Source organism: Symphalangus syndactylus, chromosome 11 (genome assembly GCF_028878055.3).
Source record: "Symphalangus syndactylus isolate Jambi chromosome 11, NHGRI_mSymSyn1-v2.1_pri, whole genome shotgun sequence".
NCBI classification, from domain to species: Eukaryota; Metazoa; Chordata; class Mammalia; order Primates; family Hylobatidae; genus Symphalangus; species Symphalangus syndactylus.
The window spans coordinates 23964218-23989032 of record NC_072433.2 but is presented as its reverse complement, the minus strand read 5'-3'; the positions used below and the strand labels follow the sequence as shown (position 1 = coordinate 23989032).

Sequence of the window (24815 nt, the reverse complement as noted above, 5' to 3'; positions counted from 1 at the left end):
GGAAACTAACACAAGCCAGAAACTTATAATGGAAGTGTATTGAACAACATAATGAGAGACCCTGTCTCTACAAAAATTTAAAAAAAAAAAAAAAAAAAAAAAAAAAAAAAAAGCCAGGCATGGTGGCATGTGCCTGTAGTCCCAGCTACTCAGGAGGCTGAGGCAGAAGATCACTTGAGCCCAGGAGTTTTGAGAGAGCAGTGAGCTGTGATCACACCACTGCACTCCAGCCTATAAAAGAGACCCAGTCTCTAAAAAAAAGAAAAAAAAAAAAAAAGGAAATTGTTCAAATGAGTGCTTTTTTTAAAAAATTTTTTATTGTGTTCTGATAACAAAATATGCCTCATTGCTCATTCAGTCACTCATTTAGTCAACATAAATTAAATGTGGTGGTTCTCAATCCTGGGTGTAGGTTCGAGTCACCTGTAGTGCTTTAAAACAAACAAAAAGACATGCCAATTGATGGTTTGTTTTTGGAAAGCTTCATAGTTAATTCAATGGATAGTTACAGTGTGCCTAACTCTGAAATTAAAGATTATAGTTTAAGGAGCTTACAGTTTAGCAGGCTAGGGGAAAAAACAGGCAAGTAAATGTCTAATTTTACTATAAAATTATATTAACTTCCATATATGTGTATATAAAATTTAACTTAAATTAAATTAAATAACTTAAAAATAAAACAGTTAATGCTTAAATAATCTTGACTTTAGTTCTGTTTAGTATGGCGTCTGTCGGGGACCCATCTCGTAAACTTTAAAGAAAGGACCTTTTAAAAGGCCAAAAGTTAAATTATCTTGAAAGTAACAGACTAGTTCTTTCTATAATGTAAATACAAATATGTAGAAGATAAATATATTCTAAACCTTGGGGCCTCATTTGGCCATCTTATGCCTTTAACACATAAATCTAAAAAATGAGATATGGGAAAAAGTTTTACCAGTAATCAGTGAAGTGGAATTTCCACACAGTATTTGAAAATGGTGGGAAAGGTTATATGCTTTACATTTCATTTTGGTAATACAATATATTAATATAATTTTGTACCTTTTCTTTTCTTTTTCTTTTTTTTTTTTTTGAGACGGAGTCTCGCTCTGTCGCCCAGGCTGGAGTGCAGTGGCGCAATCTCGGCTCACTGCAAGCTCCGCCTCCTGGGTTCACGCCATTCTCCTGCCTCAGCCTCTCCGAGTAGCCGGGACTACAGGTGCCCGCCACCACGCCCGGCTAATTTTTTGTATTTTTAGTAGAGACGGGGTTTCACCGTGGTCTCGATCTCCTGACCTCGTGATCCGCCCGCCTCGGCCTCCCAAAGTGCTGGGATTACAAGCGTGAGCCACCGCGCCCGGCCGTACCTTTTATTTTCTTATCAGAACAAGATATACCATATGTTTCTGGAATGTTTTTAAAAAACAAGTATCTATTTCCTGTTACTCCAAAAAGTTACCTTTAAATAAACTGATTTAGTTAATTCTTCACTTAAAAGGGTATATAATTGTCAGTGTATGACCAATAACCCTTTCCATTCTGTTCACACATTTACCCTATAGGTTCTAGACAATACTTGTTTTTTGTTTTTTGTTTGTTTCTTTTTTTAGGCAGGGTTTCACTTTTGTTGCCCAGGCTGGGGTGCAGTGGTGTGATCTTGGGTCACTGCAACCTCTGCCTCCTGGGTTCAACCGATTCTCCTGCCTCAGCCTCCCGAGTAGCTGGGATTGCAAGCATGTGCCAGCATACCCAGCTAATTTTTTGTATTTTTAGTAAAGATGGGGTTTCACCATGTTGGCCAGGCTGGTCTTGAACTCCTGACCTCAGGTGATCTGCCCCCCACTCGGTCTCCCAAAGTATTGGGATTACAGGCACGAGCCACCTCACCCGGCCAGTGTATTTGTTTATACATTCACAATTTAAATTCCCCAGCATTGTTGAAAATGTCACTTATCATATACAAACAGGTTAAATATCTCTCATCTTAAATGTTTAGGACCCGAAGTGTTTCAGGTTTTGAATTTCTTTGGACTTTGAATTTCTTTGCATATACATAATGAGGTTTCATGGGAATGGTACCCAAGTGTAAACACAGAATTCATTTATGTTTCATATACAGCTATACACATAGCTTGAAGGTAATTTTACATAATATTTTAAATAATTTTGTGCATCAAAGTTTCAAAAAGCAAAGGTGTCACTGTTTCAGCCACCTTTGTAAACAATCTCTGTAAATAACCTGTTTGGCATCACCATCATTCCTGACTCTGAATTTATTTTTATTTTTATTTGTTTTATTTATTTATTTATTTATTTATTTATTTATTTATTTATTTGAGATGAAGTCTTGCTCTGTCACCCAGGCTGGAGTGCAGTGGCATGATCTTGGCTCACAGCAACCTCCACCTCCCGGGCTCAAGAGATTCTCCTGCCTCAGCCTCCCAAGTAGCTGGGATTACAAGCGCCCACCACCATGCCCAGCTAATTTTTTGTATTTTTAGTAGAAACAGGGTTTCACCTGACTCTGAATTTATATGCTACCAATAAACAATCCTTTTCTTATATTTCTTCACATATAAGTACTTAACAGTGGTGCAATCATGACTCACTGCAGCCTCGACCTCCAGGGTTTAAGTGATTGTCCCACCCCAGCCTCCTAAGTAGCTGGGAATTGCATGTGCACACTACCATGCCCAGCTAATTTTTTTGATTTTTTTGTAGAGACAAGGTCTCACTATTGCCCAGGCTGGTCTCGAACTCCTGGGCTCAAGTGATCCTTCAACCTTAGCCTCCCAAAGTGCTAGGATTACAGGTGTGAACCACTGCACTTGACCCAGGTGTGTAAATTTTTGAGCATTGTATTGGCACTCAAAAAGTTTTGGATTTTGGAGCATTTAAGATTTTAGATTTTTGGCTGGGCATGGTGGCTGATGCCTGAATCCCAGCATTTGGGAGGCCGAGGTGGGTGGATCACAAGGTTAGGAGTTCGAGACCAGCCTGACCAACATGTTGAAACCCCATCTCTACTAAAAATACAAAAATTAGCTGGACGTGGTGGTGTCCACCTGTAATCTCAGCTACTGAGGAGGCTGAGGTAGGAGAACCGCTTGAGCCCAGGAGGCGGAGGTTGCGGTGAGCTGAGATCACACCTCTGCACTCTAGCCTGGGTGACAGAGTGAGACTCAGTCTCAAAAAAAAAAAAAAGATTTTAGATTTTTGGATTAGGGATGCTCAACCTGTATTTAACAAAGACAGGATACTTGTTTGTATCAATAGCTGAAGGCTAAAGGATACTGCAATAACACACAATTTAAAAGTAGACAATAAAACAAAACTCAGTGGCTTGCAACAACCGAGTTGGTAAAACCATGTGATGACTCTCAAAGTTTTCACTTGGACTTGGCACATTACTTAAGTTCATATTTGATTATCCAAACCAGTCACATGGCCAAGCCTGATGTCAGTAGAGCAAGAATTATAGCCTTTCCAGATAATTGTGTTACTATAAAAATATTTATTACCCCTCCTTCAATAAAGACAACTCATAGAACCCGATGATTGCAAGTTGATTTTAGGTAAGAAATAAGTTTTGGTGGTTCTTGTTATAGAATGCTTATGTATCTCCACAGCTCAGCCAGCAGGAGTGCCAGAAATCTTAAAGAAAAGCTTGCATAGCTGTTCAGTGAAAGGAGAAGAAGAAGTATTTTTAATCGGCAAGAACTTTCTGAAAGGAACTAAAGTTATTTTCCAAGAAAATGTTTCTGGTAAGTACATATATTTGTGGTACAGATATTTGCACGTTTTCACTTTGTTATATGGACATAGTCATAGCTACAGAGTAAAAAAAAAGTTCAAAAATTTAATAAATCACTGTTTTTATTTCAATCAGATGAAAACTCTTGGAAGTCAGAAGCTGAAATTGATATGGAATTATTTCATCAGGTACAATTTAAGCTTTTTTATAATTTGGTTGTTTACTCTCTGAGCAATTCAGTTTTGTTCTGAAATTTTCCTGAATCAATAGATTAAATTTCTTCTTCCTATGGGATTGATACGAATCATTTAAAGTTTCTTTCTTGAGTTTCTTTAACTGAAATAGAATTATTTTCCTAATGGTAAACATGACCGCCTCTATTTTAAAAAGTTAGGATCATTAACAAATGTTTCCATTGTTAATAAACAAAATCTTTCTTTCCTGATATTTATTTTCTCTGAGGTCTTAATCCACTATATAGTTCAATAAAAGGGAAACCAATATTTATTGAGAATCTGTTATGTTTCAGGTGCTTTATATTTGTTAAGCCTTCTTATGTTTAGAAGCACTCATCACACTGATATTAAAGAGTCTGTATTTGTAGGACCTCACCATGTATTGTTTTCCAAATAACAATGAAAACTTGAAAACAAGGATCAAGACCTGACTTAGGAATTAGTATTTAGAGCAGACAGGACCAAACCCCTAGAAATTGAGACTAACAGAAGGCCAAATTTATAAGCAAGTTGGAAGGCACATGGAGAAGAGGTAGTATTTTTTTTTTTTTTTTTTTTTTTTTGAGACGGAGTCTTTCTCTGTCCCCCTGGCTGGAGTGCAGTGGCGCAATCTCGGCTCACTGCAAGCTCCACCTCCCGGGTTCACGCCATTCTCCTGCCTCAGCCTCCCAAGTAGCTGGGACTACAGGCGCCTGCCAACATGCCCGGCTAATTTTTTTTTGTATTTTTAGTAGAGATGGGGTTTCACCGTGTTAGCCAGGATGGTCTCGATCTCCTGACCTTGTGATCCGCCCACCTCGGCCTCCCAAAGTGCTGGGATTACAGGCTTGAGCCACCGCACCCGGCCTGAGAAGAGGTAGTATTTACAGGTGTAGACTGGAGACAGAGAAAGAAGAGAGAAACAGGAAGAAGCTAATGTGTAAATTACCCAAAGCCTAAAATTTAGTGTAAGAAGCTGATGGGGAAAGAAAAGAGCACGTGACAGAAGGTAGAGAAATAGAAGAGGCAAAAATTAGACAATCTATAGCCACTTTATCCAAAAAGTTTATAATTTCCTTGTCGTTTTAAAATTTGTTTTTTATTCCTTTGTGTATGTTTAAAAACCTAATAAAATTTAAAACATATATCCAATATATTGCCAGACTTAAGGCTCAGGGCACAGCCAAGACTGCTCCCACTTCATGCACCAGACGCAAGTTCAAAGGTCCCCAGGCCACCCTCTTTTTTTGAATGAGTGGCTCAAACAGTGGTTTTCCTACTGTCCCCTTGGATTTGATAACTTCCTAGAACAATTCACAGAACTCTGGGAAGTGCTGTACTTAGTGCCTGTAGTTTTGTTGTTGTTGTTGTTGTTTTGAGACAGTCTTGCTCTGTCGCCAGGCTGGTGTACAGTGGCGCGATTTCAGCTCACTGCAACCTCTGACTCCCTGGTTCAAGCAATTCTCCTGTCTCAGCATCCTGAGTAACTGGGACTACAGGCACGTGCCACCATGTCCAGCTAATTTTTGTATTTTTAGAAGAGACAGGGTTTCACCACGTTGGCCAGGATGGTCTCCATCTCCTGACCTCATGATCCGCCTGCCTTGGCCTCCCAAAGTGCTGGGATTACAGGTGTGAACCACTGTGCCTGGCCTAGTACCTATAGTTCTACAACAAAAGGATAGAAATCAGAATCAGCTAAAGGGAGAGATGCATAACACAAGGTCTCGGAGTGTCCCAGGCACCAACCTTCTGTCATCCTCAGGAAGACATTACCATCTTGGCATAGCAATGTGTGATAACAATATGCAGAGAATTACCAACCAGGGAAGCTCACCCAAGCCTTTGGTGTCCAGAGTTATTATTTCAGAGCTGATTATATACCGCCCATGCAGCTACCTTTGGTCTTCACTTCCACAAAATTAGAATTGATATGGTTTGTTCCAAAGCCTCTGTTATAAATCACATTGTTAGACTATCCAGTGACCAAAGCTCTCAAGTAAATATCACTGTCACACAAGACATTGTAGGAACCTAGAGATTACCTCCTCGCAGCCAGAGGTAAAGACCAGAACTCTCTCTGGGTAAAGTTAATTATTTCCTAGACAATATCGTATAGTGTGGAGATTCCTATATATCTAGATAAATGCTATGTGGCAAGTTTTCCTCTGGCCTTATGCTACTACATGTTGTGGAAAAGAGATAGTGGGACTTAACAGACATTCCTTTGTCACACAGACCATTGGGCAATATCTCCTAGGGTTTATAGTCAGACTAGTCTTAATTGAAGTTCTAATACCTGCTTTGTCATTAGCAGTCTGTGTTAACTAAGTAAGACAAATCACTTTTGTGCCCCAGTTTTCTGATCTGTAAGATAAGCACTTTCATTAGATTATTTGAGACTACTCTGACTCTAGCATTTTATTATTTCTCATATTATTTGATCAGACCATCTCCACTCCCTTGAACCAACAATAGCTTCCTCTGGAGTACTCTTGGAGGTTAGAGGCAATGTATTACAATTCTTCTGTGTTCCTTGTAATACCAAACACTTAATAGATACACAAGAAAAACTTATTAGTTCATTTTATTCACCTTGAAGAAAAAAATGGGTGACTGTGTGGTCTAAGTAAGGTTCAATTGTTCTTTCTGAGGATACTTCAAACCCTAATTTCAGCCAGGTCTTTAAATACATAGAGTTGTAATCTTAACTGAAACTTAATTTATTCATGCAGTACTTTTGTATGCTATGAACATGTTTTGTTTCTTGACAAATTGGTTAGATTAATGTAGACTCCCTTCCTCGTAATGCTCTATTATGATTGTTATTCTTATGATAAAGATTTATAGATAAGGAGACTATTTCTGAAGATAAAGAGACTTGCCTTATAAATTATACAAAATATCAATGACATAGCCCCAACAAATTATAGTATTAACTTGCTATTTTGTATAGAACTTTATATTCATAAGTTATCCTCCCTCCCTACCTCCATTTTTCTTTCTCTCTCTCTCTTTCCTTTTGAGGCATGGGGTAGTTATATTTTTAAAACACTTTTTTTCAGGGCAGTTATGCCAGCTACAGTAGATTAAAGAAGAATAATCATAAAAATAAGACATGTGGTGGAATGGAAAGGAATTATATCCTTATTTGGTGACTATATCTAGAGGTCCTGGGGTTTTTGCAAGCAAGTATGTAAACAAACTAAATCATAATATAATCTGTCATTAATTCTGTGGTTTTGTTCATTTTTATCTTTTTCAGAGAGAGGTTTTATGTTTTTTTTTTAAAGGGGTTTTCTTGGAAGCCCTTGAGTGGAATCAGAGCTGAGATCCTAGAGAATTGATTCTAGAGATTATATTAAAGGAAGAAAACCCACAAAGTAAACATTTAGGGGGAAGAAAATGTGTTGAGGCTGGGCATGGTGACTCATACCTATAATCCCAGCACTTTGGGAGGTAGAGGCAGGAGGATTGCTTGAAGCTGGGAGTTTAAGACCAGCCTGGGCAACATAGTGAGATCCCATCTCTACAAAAAATTTAAAACATAGCCGGGTATGGTGGCACACGCATATAGTTCCAGCTACTTGGGAGGCTGAGGTCAGAGAATCACCTGAGCCCAGGAAGTTGAGTCTGCAGTGAGCCCTGATTCCGCCACTGCACTTCCACATGGGTGACAGTGAGACCCTGTCTCAAACAAAAAAAAGAGAAAAGACACTTTGGATGTGAGCAGTAAAGAAATATTAGGCCTACACAAAAAAAGTTGAAAGGGAATCTCTACAATATTTAAAAATACCCAGCAGATGGTATAGTAGAAAACACCGTTTAAAGATAATTTCACAAATTGCAATTGTGAAAGATTATAATAGCCATTCAGTTGCAAACCCAAAATCAATTCGTCAGGTATTACGCTTTTTCTGTTATATTATAAATATTGCAAGGCGTGTGGCTCATGCCTATAATCCCAGAAGTTTGGGAGGCCGAGGTGGGTGGATCACCTGAGGTCAGGAGTTTGCGACCAGCCTAGACAGTATGGTGAAACCCCATTTCTACTAAAAATACAAAAATTTGCTGGGTGTGGTGGCGTATGCCTGTAATCCCAGCTACTTAGGAGGCTGAGGCAAGAGAATCACTTGAACCCAGGAGGTGGAGGTTGCAGTGAGCTGAGATCACGCCATTGCACTCCAGCCTGGGCAGCAAGAGTGAAACTCCGTCTCAAAAAAAAAAAAAAAATATATATATATATATATATATATAGTATTATAAATATTAACACTAATGAAGTCTAGAAAAACAATACTTTGTTCAATATTTGGCTCTTCTGGTCCATAGTATACCTCATGCTCATGTGTACCAAATATGATGGGTACATGGTCGTTCATTATATCTATTTCCTTTTAGCAACTGTAGATGAGTTATATATAACATTAATTACCTATTAAAATATATATAAAGGGATATTCAATCTCTATATACAAATATACATAAAAGGATAGCTCAGGGGAAGATGGCATAAATGTGGAAAGAAAATTCTTGAAAGAAGTACAAAAAAAAGATCCTCAGAAGAATTTGTGGGAAGAACTAGACTAAACAAAGACTTGAAAGCTTAGAGGTTATGTTTTTCAAATCGGTTCTAAGAGTAATTTTGTAATGGGTCTTTGGTCAAGTCTAATTATATATATTCCCAACTGTAAAATTAATGTGACAAAATAAAAAGTATCTCATGGAAGAGCGAAAGATACCTAGCACCATTGCTGGTACACTCTGAAAAAGATTATCTGCTAGGGAAAAAGTTATTTGAATCTAAGCAGATTTTTCTAAGAAATTAAAATTCAATTGTTTTCCTCTTTTTATCCCAAAGAGCATTATACCTGCTCCCAAAGCCTCCCAACCCTTTGCATGTTTTGTATGTACTGTATCCCTAGCTCAGTGATAGTTAATTGATTCTAATTTATGAGAGTATTAAAAATAGCTTTTGATCACTAGTCACAGTTTACCTAATTTTTAATTCAGATCAGTTGTAGAATTTCTAGATTCAGATTGAGGAAGTTTGAAGAATTAGTAGCAAAATAGGTTCATTTGTTTTTTAAAAGGTTCCAAAATTAGTTTTACTTAAATATACTCTCCAAAGCAAGTGGAGTAAAAGTATTTTGATAAAATATGCATCTGATTTGTAGACACCAATCCTGTTACTAATCACCAAGAAACAAGTTTTTATTCAAAAGAATAGTTTGAATTATGGAGTTTGCCAAATAATTTTAAGAGTGGAAGCTCTCACAAGCTGTTCATTCACCCATCTCCTTAACTCTAGGTAGACTGTTTCTGTGACATAGTTGTAGTGTTTAAACAACAGAGTAAAAATGAGGGTAGACAAGATTCAGTAACTCTGTTTCTTAGAAGTTAGATCAATACCAGTGCATTTTTTATGACCTTGTATGTGTTCAGATTTAGCTCCTGCCTCATAACTGTGGATGTGTATGCATATTTGTACATGTTTTTCCACCTAGTTGAAAAGAATGGTTTTTTTGAGATGGCTAAGTGAGGGGGCATTCTGTTAATGCCGTAAATTAGAAGCTAGTTTTTTTTTTTTTTTTTTTGAGACAGAGTTGTGCTCTTGTTGCCCAGGCTGGAGTGCAATGACAGCACTCTTGGCTCACCTCAACCTTCACCCCCCGGGTTCAAGTGATTCTTCTGCCTTAGCCTCCTGAGTAGCTGGGATTACAGGCATGTGCCACCAGGGCCTGCTAATTTTTTGTATTTTTAGTAGAAACAGGGTTTCACCATGTTAACCAGGCTGTTCTCAAACTCCTGACCTCAGGTGATCTGCCCACCTCGGCCTCCCAAAATGTTGGGATTACAGACGTGAGCCACCACACCCGGCCTAGTTCTTTATTTATAATGTGACTGTATTTCAAAGAGTGTTTTAAGATGGCTGAGAAACAAATTAAATTCTCAGAAATGGTGAAACCTTGACCTTGATCTCATTTGTCCCATTTTTTCTATTCAACTGAGTCAACGAACTATATAGTCTAACTAAATTTTAAATGTCATCAAACTCAGATCACTCTCAGCTGTCAGCTTCGGCCTCCTGCAAATCAGATCATTAGTAAAAAAGCATAATCACTACCCTATGATATCCCTTACCATTATAATAATCTACTAGGGAAGAAGAAAAAAAGTTGAATATGGCTCATATTACCCTCTAAGAAGATATAGTCCCCTTGAGTAAGTACTGGTGAAACATTTATGAACTCTGCCTTTCTCTTATAAGGATGCTTCTGCCACTATTCCAACTAAAAACATCTTTGGTTTACTGAGATGTGGATAAACTGAACCCAGTTTGACTTAAAATGAGAATTATGTTGTTAGGAGTAGTGAACTGCATTGTGAAATACATCTCACATTGAGGTTGTACAGAACGTATGGTAACTGACTTTGCCCTTGGTGGGCATATTTTTTTTCTAATAATTTATTCATTCTTTTATTCAATATGTACCTTATGTAAGGTACTATTCTTTACAAGTGAGACAGAGTGAAGAACAAAACAGCCTAGATCCTCATGGAGCTTACATACATTCTTGTGTTTGGAGAGAGACCAAAAAACAAGCAAATAGGGTAATTTCAGGGGTGATGATAAGTGCTGTTATGGAAATAAACAAGATTATGTTATAAGGTTGGGGAAGGGTTTTGCTTTAAATAGGATGATCAGGGAAGGCTTCTCTGAGGTGACATATGTATCTGACCTGATAATGGGTTAGGAACTCACCATTTGAGGAGGTGAAGGAAGAATATTGCAATTGAAGAGAATAACAAGTACAGAGAATCTGAGGTAAAACCGAGTTTAGTATGTTAAAAGAAGGGACCGAGGTCAGTGTGGCTGCAGTATAGTGAGCTAGAAGAGCAGGAATAAGATGAAGTTGACAGGGCAGGGATCTTGACCTTGTAAGCCATTGTAAAACACTTGGATTTTACCTTAAAAGCAGTGTTAAGATTAATATCCTGATGTCTGTGAACCTGAGCTTTAAAATGCATTCTTTTTTTTTTTTAAATCACTTTTTAAACTTTACAGCTAACAGGAAATATACTTAATTTAAAATTTTAAATATAAGTATTGCTTCTTTTCCAACTCTTGTGCTTTTCTTTACATCAGAATCATCTTATTGTGAAGGTTCCCCCCTATCATGACCAACATATAACTTTGCCTGTGTCAGTGGGAATATATGTAGTGACAAATGCTGGAAGATCTCATGATGTTCAACCATTCACTTACACTCCAGACCCAGGTATGTCAAAATGAAAAATTCAGAACTAAAACAAATAATTAATTTCCAGTTTTTTGAAAGAATATGAAGATGACTAGCCAACCAAAAAGAAAGTTGCTCACTAAGATGAATTGATGTTAGTTTCTTTTGGAAATGACATTATTTTCTAAGAAGACAGCCACCAAATACTGCTTTTACTCTTATGTTAAGGAATCATTTCTACCTTATACTATAATAATAAAAGCCAGCAATGCTCTGAAGTCAGATTCTCTGAAGCTATCTTACAGGTTACTCTTCCATAAGAATTTCCATGCATTGACTACCGCTTATGTGCAGAAACGTGAAAGTGACAACTTTGGGAAATTGCTAACAGTTTAGCTTGGCTGGTTTATAGGGTACATTTTGAGAGAGAGAAGAGATAAACTAGAGTGACAAGTGATAAAATAAAAAATCCCAAAGACTGATGGTGAAATTTTTTTTTTCTTTCTATATTGCCCCATAATACCTGATAAATATTTTAAATATAACTTTAAGTGGTTGGGTTAAAACGATATTTTAGGCTGAGTGTGGTGACGCACACCTGTAATCTCAGCACTTTGGGAGGTCAAGGCGGGTGGATCAGCTGAGGTCAGGGGTTTGAGATGAGGCTGGCCAACGTGGTGAAACCCTGTCTCTACTAAAAATACAAAAAAAAAAATTAGCTAGGTGTGGTGATGGGCGCTTGTAATCCCAGCTGCTGGGGAGGCTGAGGAAGGAGAATTGCTTGAACCTGGGAGGTAAAGGTTTCCGTGAGCTGAGATTGTGCCATTGCACTCCAGCCTGGGCGATAGAGTGAGACTGTCTCAAAAACAGAAAACAAAACAAAACGAAAACCTGATATTTTAGAAATGAGAGGAACTAATTTTTTTTTTTTTTTTTGCATGTGGGTGGGAGACGGAGTCTCGCTGTGTCACCCAGGCTAGAGTGCAATGGCGCAATCTTGGCTCACTGCAACCTCCGCCTCCTGGGTTCAAGCTATTCTCCTGCCTCAGCCTCCCGAGTAGCTGGTACTACAGGCGTGCACCACCACGCCCAGCTAATTTTTGTTTTTTTAGTAGAAACGAGGTTTCACCATGTTAGCCAGGCTGGTCTCAAATTCCTGACCTTGTGATCCACCTGCCTCGGCCTCCCAAAGTGCTGGGATTACAGGCATGAGCCACCACGTCCAACCCTAAAATGTTAAAAGTTTAGAAGACACCTGTTTATGAAGTGTCTCACAAGTATTTGCCTGCATTCATTTAGATGCCTGAGAAAAGAAAAAAGCCTCCTTTTGGCAGAAATGGGAGAACATTTTGGAAATGGAAACTCTTTGCATGCTCCATTGACCTAGGCTTGGCTTCTGCCATGTTTACCATTGGTTCAGTTCAGTCCAGTCTCAAGCATACTTCAGAATTAGCAGTTCTTCTCTATCTGTAGTTTATTAGTATGTTATTTCCATATAGTTCAAGATCCAGTGAGGTAGAAGGTAAAGAAAGGGGCAGAGAAAGAAAGCCCTGGCATCAAAAAGTGAAGAAAACAGTAGCTAGGACAGAATTACAACTAGTTTAAGTTAATTGCTTTCTATCACTTAATTTTTCTATTCCCTATTCTCTTTTCTTTTCTTTTTGAGATGGAGTCTTGTGTTGCCCAGGCTGGGGTGCGGTAGCGTGATCCTGGGTCATTGCAACCTCTGCCTCCCAGGTTCAAGCGATTCTCCTACCTCAGCCTCTCATGAGTAGCTGGCACTACAGGCATGCACCACCACGCATGGCTAATTTTTGTTAGTAGAGACAGGGTTTTGCCATGTTGGCCAGGCTGGTCTCAAACTCCTGACCTCAGGTGATCTGCCCGCCTCGGCCTCCCAAAGTGCTGGGATTACAGGCGTGAGCCACCACTCCCAGCCTCCTATTTTATTTTTAATCGTATCTGAATTTTGCAACATTATTTTCTACTAATTTGTTACAAAAGGTATGCCACAGTACAGCACTGTTAAAATACCCCCTTGAAGGCCTGGCGTGGTGGCTCACGCCTGTAATCCTAGCACTTTGGGAGGCTGAGGTGGGCGAATCACTTAAGGCCAGGAATTCAAAACCAGCCTGGTCAACATGGTGAAACCCCCTCTCTACTAAAAATACAAAAATTAGCCAGGCGTGGTGGTGGCACCTGTTTACCCAGCTATGTGGGAGGCTGAGACAGGAGAATCTCTTGTACTTGGGAGGTGGAGTTTGCAGTGAGCCAAGATCACACCACTGTACTCTAGCCTGGGCAACAGAGTGAGACTTTGTCAAAAAATAAATAAATAAATAACCTTGATATTTGTCTCCGAATTAAAGATCATGTTTGAAAACTTTGGACCAAAAAGGCAAAGTTTAGAAATAACATCCTGGCTTCAACAAAAATAGGAGAAAGAAGATTGGCTTATTCTCAAAGACCAAATATTTTATTGTTTCCTTTCTAGGAAGGCCTCAAACATCTAAGGACATTTGATATAAAATTAATAATAGTTGTCTGGGCATGGTGGCTCATGCCTGTAATCCCAGCCAGCACTTTGGGAGGCCAAGGCAGGTGGATCACGAGGTCAGGAGATCGAGACCATCCTGGCTAACACAGTGAAACCCTGTCTCTACTAAAAATACAAAAAAATTAGCCAGGCATGGTGGTGGGTACCTGTAGTCCCAGCTACTCGGGAGGCTAAGGCAGGAGAATGGCGTGAACCTGGGGGGCAGAGCTTGCAGTGAGCTGAGATTGCGCCAGTGTACTCCAGCCTGGGTGACAGAGCGAGACTCCGTCTCAAAAAAAAAAAAAAAGGAAAGAAAATTAATGATAGTTAAAGCATTTTAGTAACTGTTAGTTACTAAATATTGACATTTAATGTTTTGCAGGAGCTTGCACAAACGTGAGAAGAAAGATGGTATAATTAATACATAGGATTTGTTTCCTGATGAGCTTCTGCATCAGTTGTGTTGGAAGGGAAAGGAGTTTATGTCAGGGAATAGCCTTAAAGGTTTTGCTATCCTGAAAACACTGAGATTTTCTTGTCTTCACTTGTTTCTTTGTTTTTACTGATATGAGACTTCAGGACTTTGAAGTACTTAGCATCAACACTAAGAATCCTCATTTCTTAGTGATAAATGCTAATTATTAGAAATTGCCCTTTGATAAATTGCTGAATATACAACTTTTAAATATTCTACTTCAAAGGCTATACTAATTGCTTAATTTTGGCCATTCTTAGGCAATTGCCTAAGAATGTATGTTTGCTCTTTCAAGTTTTCCCCCAGCATATTTTGTATGTTACAGATAGCAATCACTCTTAGAAAACCTTGTTTGAGTAAATATAAGGTATGTAAACTTTGTAATACAATCTAATGCCTTAGCTTCTGCCTCTATGATACAGCTAATTAGTCTTCCTGCAATTTTCGTTTTTTTGTTCTTGTTTTTGTTTTTGTTTGAGATGAAATCTTACTCTGTCGCCCAGGCTGGAGTGCAATGGCGTGATCTTGGCTCACTGCAACCTCCACCTCCCAGGTTCAGGCAATTCTCCTGCTACAGCCTCTGAAGTAGCTGGGACTACAGGTGCCCACCACCACACCTGGCTAATTTTTGTATTTTTAGTAGAGACAGGGTTTCACCATGTTGGCCAGGCTGGTCTCTAACTCCTGACCTCAAGTGATCCGCTTGCCTCAGCCTCCCAAAGTATTGGGATTACAGGCATGAGCCACAATTTTACTTTTTTGTATTTTATGAAATGTGATAATCTTTTCAAGTGCCCATGAGAAGTGTCTTGGAAGCCATGAGAGAGAATATGATTTCAGGAAAACTTGGGCACAGAGAATTTGGCCTATCTCAGTAGGACAAACTAATAGCTGTTGTGATTCATTTAGGGACTATTGTTAAATATTTGATTACTCGATAGTGTATTATTATAGCAGCCAAAACAAGGTCCATCCTAATATTTACGAGTTGGAGTAGAAGTGGTAACTGTTAATACTATTCGTTGAAATACTTAAAAGTTATAAATGAAACTAACAAATCATTAAGTGAAATACCTCCTATCTTATTTTGACCAAAATACCCTCATAACAACCTGAAAGGCTAAATTTAAATTTAGAATTTTCAAATTGCTTTGTGTTCTAAGCTGGGCTATGGTAGCATGAGGAGAGAGCATCCCTGCCTGCTACCCTTCTTTTGCCACTTTTTGGCTCCATCTTATACTTGGAAGCCTTTGATACCTTAACCAGTGCTTCCACCTAATATGCCTGAGTGCTCACAAAATCTAGGATAGTTGTACAGAAAATCTAGGGATTGGCCGGGCGCGGTGGCTCACGCCTGTAATCCCAGCACTTTGGGAGGCCAAGGCGGGCAGATCACGAGGTCAGGAGATCGAGACCATCCTGGCTAACACAGTGAAACCCCGTCTCTACTAAAAAAATACAAAAAATTAGCCAGGTGTGGTAGCAAGCGCCTGTAGTCCCAGCTACTCGGAAGGCTGAGGCAGGAGAATGGCATGAACCCAGGAGGCAGAGCTTGCAGTAAGCCGAGATCGCGCCACTGTACTCCAGTCTGGGCAACAGAGCAAGACTCTGTCTCAAAAAAAGAAAAAGAAAGAAAAGAAAATCTAGGTGCCTGTTACATGGTCTAAAGGGATCCTGGGTGCCTGTTACATGGTCTAAAGGTAGGGTCAAGGCAAAGGCTCAAGTGAACATATTCTAGTTCCACACATTCTTCCAGGTACAGAACTTCTAACACCCAGTGGGGCCATACTGCCCCAAATCAAAATGTGTATTCTCTCAGGCACTTAGATACTTTTCAGAGTCATAAAACCTTTGTATTATTGATAGTCTCTGAAGCTTTGCTTAGCCATTAAAACATCTTAATTTTTTTTTTCCTTCAGCCTATTCAGACACAGAAATCACACTAGATATTATTTGCTGTAACTCCACAGTGGTGATTTCTATAAGAAATGGGATGTAATATTTAACATATATTTTTTTTTTTTCTAAAAAGAAATTACTGGCTGGGTGAGGTGGCTCAAATTTGTGGTCCTGACTCTTCAGGAGGCCGAGGCAAGAGGATCAGTTGAGCCCAAGAGTTTGAGACCAGCCTGGACGATATAGTGAGACCCCCCGCCCCATCCCTACAAAGAAAAAATAATACTAAGCTAGGTGTGGTGGCATGTGCCTGTAGTCCGAGCTACTCGGGAGGCTGAGGTGAGAGATCGCTTGAGCCTGAGAGATTGAGGCTGCAGTAAGCCGTGATCATGCCAGTGTACTCCAGGCTGGACAACAGAGCAAGACCTTGTCTCAAAAAAAGAATAATAAGAATTTAAAAATAACTAATAACATGATTTAAAAGTAGAAATTTAAATTTTTTTCAAGGATTAGTTTATATTTTTAAATCTATTGTTATTAGAATTAATGTCATGCATAAATATTTTATGTGTATTTTTTTTCCATTCAGTTGCCTATAAATCATTTGTTGGACCTACTGTGAAGCATACTAAGATAAATTATTTAACTTCATTTTCAGGAGATGTGTACAGATTTCTCTATTTATTTTCGTTATAACTATCATTTGACATGTTAGAAAATATAAAATAAATATATTGAAAAATAGAAATTGCCCGGGCGTGGTGGCTCACGCATGGAATCCCAGCACTTTGGGAGACCGAGGTGGGCAGATCACCTGAGGTCAAAAGTTAGAGACCAGCCTGACCAACATGGAGAAACCCCATCTCTACTAAAAATGCAAAATTAGCAGGGTGCGGTGGGGCATGCCTGTAATTCCAGCTACTCGGGAGGCTAAGGCAGGAGAATCGCTTGAACCCTGGAGGCGGAGGTTGCAGTGAGCTGAGATCGTGCCACTGCACTCCAGCCTGGGCAACAAGAGCAAAACTCCGTCTCAAAAGAAAAAAGAAAAGTAGAAATTAAGGCCAAGCACGGTGGTTCACGCTTGTAATCCCAGCAGTTTGGGCATTTTAGGTGGGCAGATTGCTTGAGCTCAGCAGTTTGAGACCAACCTGGGCAACATTGCGGAACACCATTTCTACCAAAAATATAAAAATTAGCCTGGTGTGGTGGCATGTGCCTGTAGTTCCAGCTACTCAGGAGGCTGAGATGGGTGATGGCTTGAGCCTGGGAGGTGGAAGTGCAGTGAGCCATTACCATGCCACTGCACTCCAGCCTGGGTGACAGAGCCCCAGACCCTGTCTCAAAGGAAAAAATAAAATATATTCAAATAAAATATATAATCATTTGAAGCAAGAACCAATTTATTTGTAATTTATTAAACTTTATTTTTTAAAACTGATTTATATTCTTAGGCACATTAAATTTATAGTTTAAATTTGTTACAGTAGGCTGGGCACTCAAGCCTGTAATCCCAGCACTTTGGGAGGCCAAGGCGGGGAGATCACTTAAAGTCAGAAGTTTGAGACCAGCTTGGCCAACACGGTGAAACCCCATCTCTACTAAAAACACAAAAATTAGCCTGGCAGCCAGTGCGGTGGCTCACGCCTGTAATCCCAGCACTTTGGGAAGCCAAGGTGGGCAGATTGCCTTAGGTCAGGAGTTTGAGACCCGCCTGGCCAACATGGTGAAACCCCATCTGTACTGTAAATACAAAAATTACCCAGGTATGATGGTGTGCGCCTGTAGTCCCAGCTACTCGGGAGGCTGAGGCATGAGAATCCCTTAAACCCGGGAGGTGGAGGTTGCAGTGAGCTGAGACTGCACCATTGCACTCCAGCCTGGGTAACAAGAGTGAAGCTCCATCTCAAATAAATAAATAAATAAATAGCCTGGCATGGTGGCGTGCACCTGAAATCCCAGCTACTCAAGAGGCTGAGGCAGGAGAATCGCTTGAACCCAGGAGGTGGAGGTTGCAGTGAGCCAAGATCATACCACCGCACTCCTGGGTGACCTAGCGAGACTCTGACTCAAAAAAAAAAAAAAAATTGGCTGGGCATGGTGGCTCACACCTGTAATCCCAGCACTTTGGGAGGCCAAGGCAGGTGGATCACGAGGTCAGGAGTTCAAGACCAGCCTGGTCAAGATGGTGAAACCCTGTCTCTACTAAAAATACAAAAAAATTAGCTGGGAGTGGTGGCGGGCACCTGTAATCCCAGCTACTCAGGAGGCTGAGGCAGAGAATCGCTGGAACCCAGGAGGCAGAGGTTGCAGTGAGCCAAGATCGCGCCACTGCACTCCAGCCTGGGCAACAGAGCGAGACTCTGTCGCAAAAAAAAGGTAGGGTTTCACCATGTTGGTCAGGCTGGTCTTGAACTCCTGACCTCAAGTGATCACCCACCTTGGCTTCCCAAAGTGCTGGGATTACAGACGTGAGCCACTACACCCGGCCTGGTTTTGTTTTGCTAAGTGATCGCATGCTCTGCCCACTTGGAGATTGGAGAATTTAGAGGATAGAAATTTACCTCAACTAGAATTTCTGCTTAACAAATAATTAAATGATACTTTGTGACAAGATATTCTAGTTAAAAAATTTAAGATATAAGGTTTTTAGGATGAGTAAATGTAGATAAATACATTAATCTTTTTTTAATAGCAGCAGCTGGTGCTTTGAATGTAAATGTGAAGAAGGAAATCTCTAGTCCAGCAAGACCTTGCTCTTTTGAAGAGGCCATGAAAGGTAACAAGTAAATTCTTCTAAAAATCGTAATTGGGTGCTGTGTATGTTTTCTCTAGCACATCCTACTATTTTGTTTTCTCTTAGGTACTTAACAATACTTTGCAGGGTATCTTCCATATTGTAAAATAAATATGTGTTTAACTTTACTAAATGTAGAGACTTCCCATTCGATATTTTTCTTGCTGAATATGTTTATATATATATATATATTTTTTTTTTTTTAAGTATATTGGAGTGGAGGAGTTTTGTTTTTTTTTTTAATTCCCCAATATTAAAAGTATATGAGGCTGGGCACAGTGGTTCATGCCTATAATCCCAGCACTTTGGGAGGCTGAGGCAGGTGGATCATTTGAGGTCAGGACTTCAAGACATGCCTGGCCAACATGGTGAAACCCTGTCTCTACTAAAAATACAAAAATTAGCCCGGGGTGGTGGCAGGTGCCCATAGTCCCAGCTGCTCGGGAGGCTGAGTCAGGAGAATCTCTTTAATCTGGGAGGCAGAGGTTGCAGTGAGCCAAGGTCATGCCACTGTACTCCAGCCTGGGCGACAGAGCTAGACCCTGTCTTAAAAAAAAAAAAAGTGAAATAAGGCCAGGCACAGTGGGTCACACCTATAGTCCCAGCACTTTCGGAGGCCAAGGTAGGAAGATAACATGAGTCCAGAAATTTGAGATGATAAATATCCATTGGCTAATAATTAAATGCATCATCTGTAGTTATTGCTGAACAGATATGGGCAGCACAGTGAGAAGATTTCTTGTCTCTCCAAAAAATTAAAACAGGCCAGGCACAGTGACTCACGCCTGTAATCCCAGCAATTTGGGAGGCCGAGGTGGGCGGATCACCTGAGGTCAGGCATTCAAGACCAGCCTGACCAACATGGAGAAGCCCATTCTCTACTAAAAATACAAAATTAGCCAGGCATGGTGGTGTATGCCTGTAATCCCAGCTACTTGGGAAGCTGAGGCAGGAGAATCGCTTGAACTCAGGAAGCGGAGGTTGCCGTGAGCCGAGATCGTGCCACCACACTCCAGTCTGGGCAACAAGAGCGAAACTCCTATCTCAAAAAAAAAAAAAAAAATTGGCCAGACGCGGTGGCTCATGCCTTTAATCTCAACACTTTGGGAGGCTGAGCTTGGCAGATCATCTGAGGTCAGGAGTTGGAGACCAGCCTGGTCAACATAGCGAAACCCCATCTCCACCAAAAATACAAAAAAAATTAGCCTGGTATGGTGATGTGTGCCTGTAATCCCAGCTACTCTGGAGTCTGAGGCAAGAGAATCACTTGAACCTGGGAGGTGGAGGTTGCAGTGAGCCGAGATTGTGCCACTACTCTCCAGCCTGGGCAACAGAGTGGGACTCGGTCTCAAAAAAAAAAAAAAAAAAAAATTAAAAACATTAACCAGGCATGGTGGCATGCACTTATCATCCTAGCTATTCATGAGACTGAGGTAGGAGGATTACTTGATCTGAAGAGGTCGAAGCTGCATTGAGCTGTGATCGTACCACTGCACTCCAGCATGGGCAAAGGAACAAGACTCTCAAAAACAAAGCAGAAATTTGGTTTGTTTATATACCTTTTTGATAAAAAATTTAAATCAGGCTGGGCACAGTGGCTCACACCTATAATTCCAGCACTTTGTGGGGCTGAGGTGGGTGGATCACCTGAGGTCAGGAGTTTGAGACCAGCCTGGCCAACATGGTGAAACCTCATCTCTACTAAAAATACAAAATTTAGCTGGGCATGGTGGTGCGTGCCTGTAATCCCAGCTGCTTGGGAGATTGGGCAGAAGAATTGCTCGAAGCTGGGAGGCGGGGATTGCAGTGAGCCGAGATCATGCCACTGCACTTCAGCCTGGGCGACATAGTAAAACTCCACCTCAAAAAAATATATATAAATCACATTTGAGAAATTGTTCGGTAAATAGAGATCACTTGAGAAAAAATGAAAGTGTTAGATTGTAATGCATTGACACCAGCTTGATGTTCTTAGAGCAAATTAATTCTTAGGAGGAGAAAAAAAGTAATCTGATATTTTCATTTATAATGTACTAATAAATTGAAGTTGACTAGATTATTATTAAATTAACAAGATGGAACATATCTGACAAACTTAATGTCTGGCCTGGAGACATTTTGGACTGTTTTTGGTGGGACTAGACTTAAATAAAATTGGAACAAGGCCAGATGCAGTGACTCACACCTGTAATCCCAGCACTTTGGGAGGCCAAGACAGTGGATCACCTGAGGTCAGGAGTTTGAGACCTACCTGGCCAACATGGCAAAACCCTGTCTGTACTAAAAATAAAAAAATTAGCCGGGCGTGGTGGTGTGTGCCTGTAATACTAGCTAGTTGGGAGGCTGAGACAGGAGAATCGCTTGAATCCAGGAGGCGAAGGTTGTAGTGAGCCCAGATTGAGCCACTGCACTCTAGCTTGGGCAATAGAGCAAGACTCTGAAAAAAAAAAAAAAAAAAAAAAGGATTGGAACATAAATAAAATTAACCTTTGTGACCTTTGTGCATATGGCCGTAGAAAGACTTATGTCTTTGCATGAGCATTAGACTAAATGTCCTTTTACTGTTTGTCTTTACCAGTAGACATACTTGTCAGTGGTCAACTGAGGATATAGGTAAAAGACTCTTGCTCAACTTTCTCTACCTAGTCTCACTTTCCAGAAAGGCGGAGAAGATAATAAGCATTACTATGTAAATACATTTTAAGAAAAATTGTAGATCTGTTAAGCAGTAACTGTATAGGTGATATATTTATTTATATGTAATTTCTAATTGAATTATAATATAATCTTGTCTGTAAACATGGAAATTTTTAGATCAAAACTACTATTAATAAAAATATAAGCCAGGTACAGTGGCTAGTGCCTATAATCCCAACTACTCAGGAGACTGAGGTGGGAGGATCACTTGAACCCAGGAGTTTGAGGCTGCCGGTACTCACTCCAGCCTGGGTAACAGAGTGAGACCCTGTCTCTAATTGAATGAATGAGTGAGTAAATAAATGAATGAATGAATGAATGAATATTTTTCAAAAGAAAAATACAGACTGTATATTTTTATTTTTATTTATTATTATTATTATTATTTGAGGTGGAGTCTTGCTTTGTTGCCCAGGCTGGAGTGCAGTGGCATGGTCTCGGCTTACTGCAACCTCTGACCTCCGCCTCCTGGATTCCAGAGGCTGAGGTTACAGGTGCCCTCTACCACGCCAGGCTTTTTTTTATTTTTACTTTTTTTGTTTTTTTAGTAGAGACGGGGTTTCACCATGTTGGTCAGGCTGGCGAACTCCTGACCTCGTGGTCCACCTGCCTCTGCCTCCCAAATTGCTGGGATTACAGGCATGAGCCAATGCACCTGGCCCATATTTGTATTTTTATAGGATTAACCAAACAATCTACACAAACTAAATTGACAGTGATAAAGCTAAAGTAAGATTAATTATTTTCTTCATTCAGTAAACATTTGTTGATTACCTACTGTGCAACAGGTGATAACAACATCTGCCTTCACAGAGCTTATGATCTAATGGAATTCAAAAGCAAGAATAGTCGTTGACTATTACAGGATCAACTTAAGATAACACTAATGGTTTTTCAAAATGTTCTATGGGATATTCTTAGATTACTTTTAAATGCCTGCCCTGTGCATGATCTGAAGTTTTTGTCTCAGTCAAAATTAGGTTGTAGGCCGAGTGCGGTGGCTCACGCCTATAATCTCAGCACTTTGGGAGGCCTAGCGAGGAGGATCACTTGAGCTCAGGAGTTCGAGACCAGCCTAGGCAACGTAATGAGACTCTTGTTTCTACAAAAAAATTTTAAAAATTAGTCAGGCATGGTGGTGTGTGCCTGTAGTCCCAGCTACTTGTGAGACTGAGGTGGGAGGATTGCCTGAGCCCAGGAGGTGTAGGTTGCAGTGAGGCCTGATTGTACCACTGCACTCCCACCAACAGAGAGAGACCCTGTCTCAAATAAATAAAATAAAATAAAATAAAATAAAATAAAATAAAAATAAAATAATAAAAATCTGGTTGTTAGGGGAATTGTATTGGTATTAGAATTTAGGTGAAAATAGGTCCAAAGAACTCATGAATAAATGATTCATTTCTCAAACTACTTAGGTAGAATAATAAAACATGGAATGTCAAAAGTTAAATGAGCACTTTCCCCTCTGTCAAAATAATCAGTTTTCATAGGAATTAGGTTTTTAGCCAAATGGCTGTGAGGCAAGTTGAAGTAAGACAGGAAAATTGAAAATATTTTTAGATGAAAATATTTACTTTCAGCAGTTTTTTTTTTTTTTTTTTTTTTTGAGACAATCTTGCTCTGTTGCCCAGCCTGCAGTACAGTAGAGCAATCTCGGCTCACTGCAACCTCCTCCTCCTGGATTCAAGCAATTCTTGTGCCTCAGCCTCCCAAGTAGCTGGGATTTACAGGCATGTGCCACCATGCCCTGCTAATTTTTGTATTTTTAGTAGAGACAGAGTTTCACCATGTTGGCCAGGCTGGTCTCGAACTCCTGGCCTCAAGTGATCCGCCTGCCTTGGCCTCCCAAAGTGCTGGGATTACAGGCATGAGCCACCACACTTGGCCTTTCAGCAGCATATTGACTAACAACAACAACAAAAATTTATGAAGGGAGCTATCCAACTTATATACCATGTGCCACTTTAAAAGCTGCTTTATAGCCAGGATTTCTTCTCGATATCAAATTAAGAAATTTAACAGCTATGCTTTCTGAAGACTCTTTCCATAGAACCTCCAAGTGGTAGTAAACTTTTAAATCAGTATTTGGCTATGTGCTCAACTCAGAAGACTGTCATTAGCAATAGCAGTAGGTACCACTGAGTGCCACTGCGGACTCAAGTAGACAAAAAAGAAGAAAGAAAAGCAATCAAGGGGAAAAGGTAGATATAGTGAAGTGGTAGAATCTTGCTATATGTTGCCTCTAGGTATAAATCTAGAACTAACTACTCCTGAAAATGGAGGTAGTAGGAGGTGGGAAATAATTTTTCATTTTGCTTGGGAAATTTGGTTTGTAAACCTAAAATAGCCCTTAGTTCTGGAAGAAAAAAAAAAAAAAAAGATGTTTAAAGTCCAGTCTAAAAGAGAATTGTGTCCGTGTGTCAACTTGTCATATTCAAGTTTTCTAATTAATTTAGTTTTCTTTTAATTTAGAAAAGCAAAATTTATTAATCACTGGGTGGTATTTTCTAATGAGAAGCTTGAACTTAGTTTAAGAAAGAAGTACTCTGACAATCTCATCGTCCTTAAGAAGTTCTGAGACTTTATATTGTCAGATAGCTAAATGCTAAGAGGAGAGTGTAGTGGTTGTAATTGAGTAGCTTTATCCTCCTGGAGATTTTTAAGCTGTATCCTATAATATACTCTGGTCAGGTTGGGTAGTATGATTCAAGGCACTTGGAACGGTCTTGGGGAATATAGCTTGGTAATTGAGCTGCCTAAGCTTATTATTAATATTTAAGCTATAGTTCCAGGCTCATTCCAGAATTCCTCCAGCCAATGCACTTCATAAAAGGGAAGATACATCTTAATATACCAGTTTTGTATCTCATGCTACCATTGTAGCATCAAAAAAATAGACATTTAAATCATGGCTAATAATCAACAAATTTTAGAATGAAATAGTTGGTAAATTTTGTGATTTTAAACTTTTCTTTTTGTGTGTGTGTATGCAGCAATGAAAACTACTGGATGCAATTTAGATAAGGTAAATATTATCTCTAATGCCCTGATGACTCCACTCATACCAAGCAGTATGATTAAGAGTGAAGATGTTACTCCAATGGAAGTAACAGCAGAAAAAAGATCTTCCACTATTTTTAAGGTAAGCTGTATTGACTAGTGTTACAACTTCTAACCCCCTATATAAAAATTGCTGTCTTTTACTTTTCCTATTTTTTT

General features: G+C 39.7%; 1 protein-coding gene across 10 annotated transcripts in view; it reads left to right on the top strand.

Moving 5' to 3' along the window:
- The window catches only part of NFAT5 (nuclear factor of activated T cells 5), a 131171-nt gene that overhangs the window by 92673 nt on the left and 13683 nt on the right, over window positions 1-24815 (top strand). For 7 of the 10 annotated variants that reach the window (XM_055297766.2, XM_055297764.2, XM_055297770.2 and 4 more), the window contains 5 exons: window positions 3612-3746; window positions 3872-3924; window positions 11102-11234; window positions 18795-18878; window positions 24590-24738. In XM_055297766.2, the coding sequence (XP_055153741.1) occupies window positions 3612-3746; window positions 3872-3924; window positions 11102-11234; window positions 18795-18878; window positions 24590-24738 (554 nt within the window). The remainder of the gene's footprint in view (window positions 1-3611; window positions 3747-3871; window positions 3925-11101; window positions 11235-18794; window positions 18879-24589; window positions 24739-24815) is intronic. The other 3 variants (XM_055297765.2, XM_063611551.1, XM_055297775.2) reach the window with 1 other exon arrangement.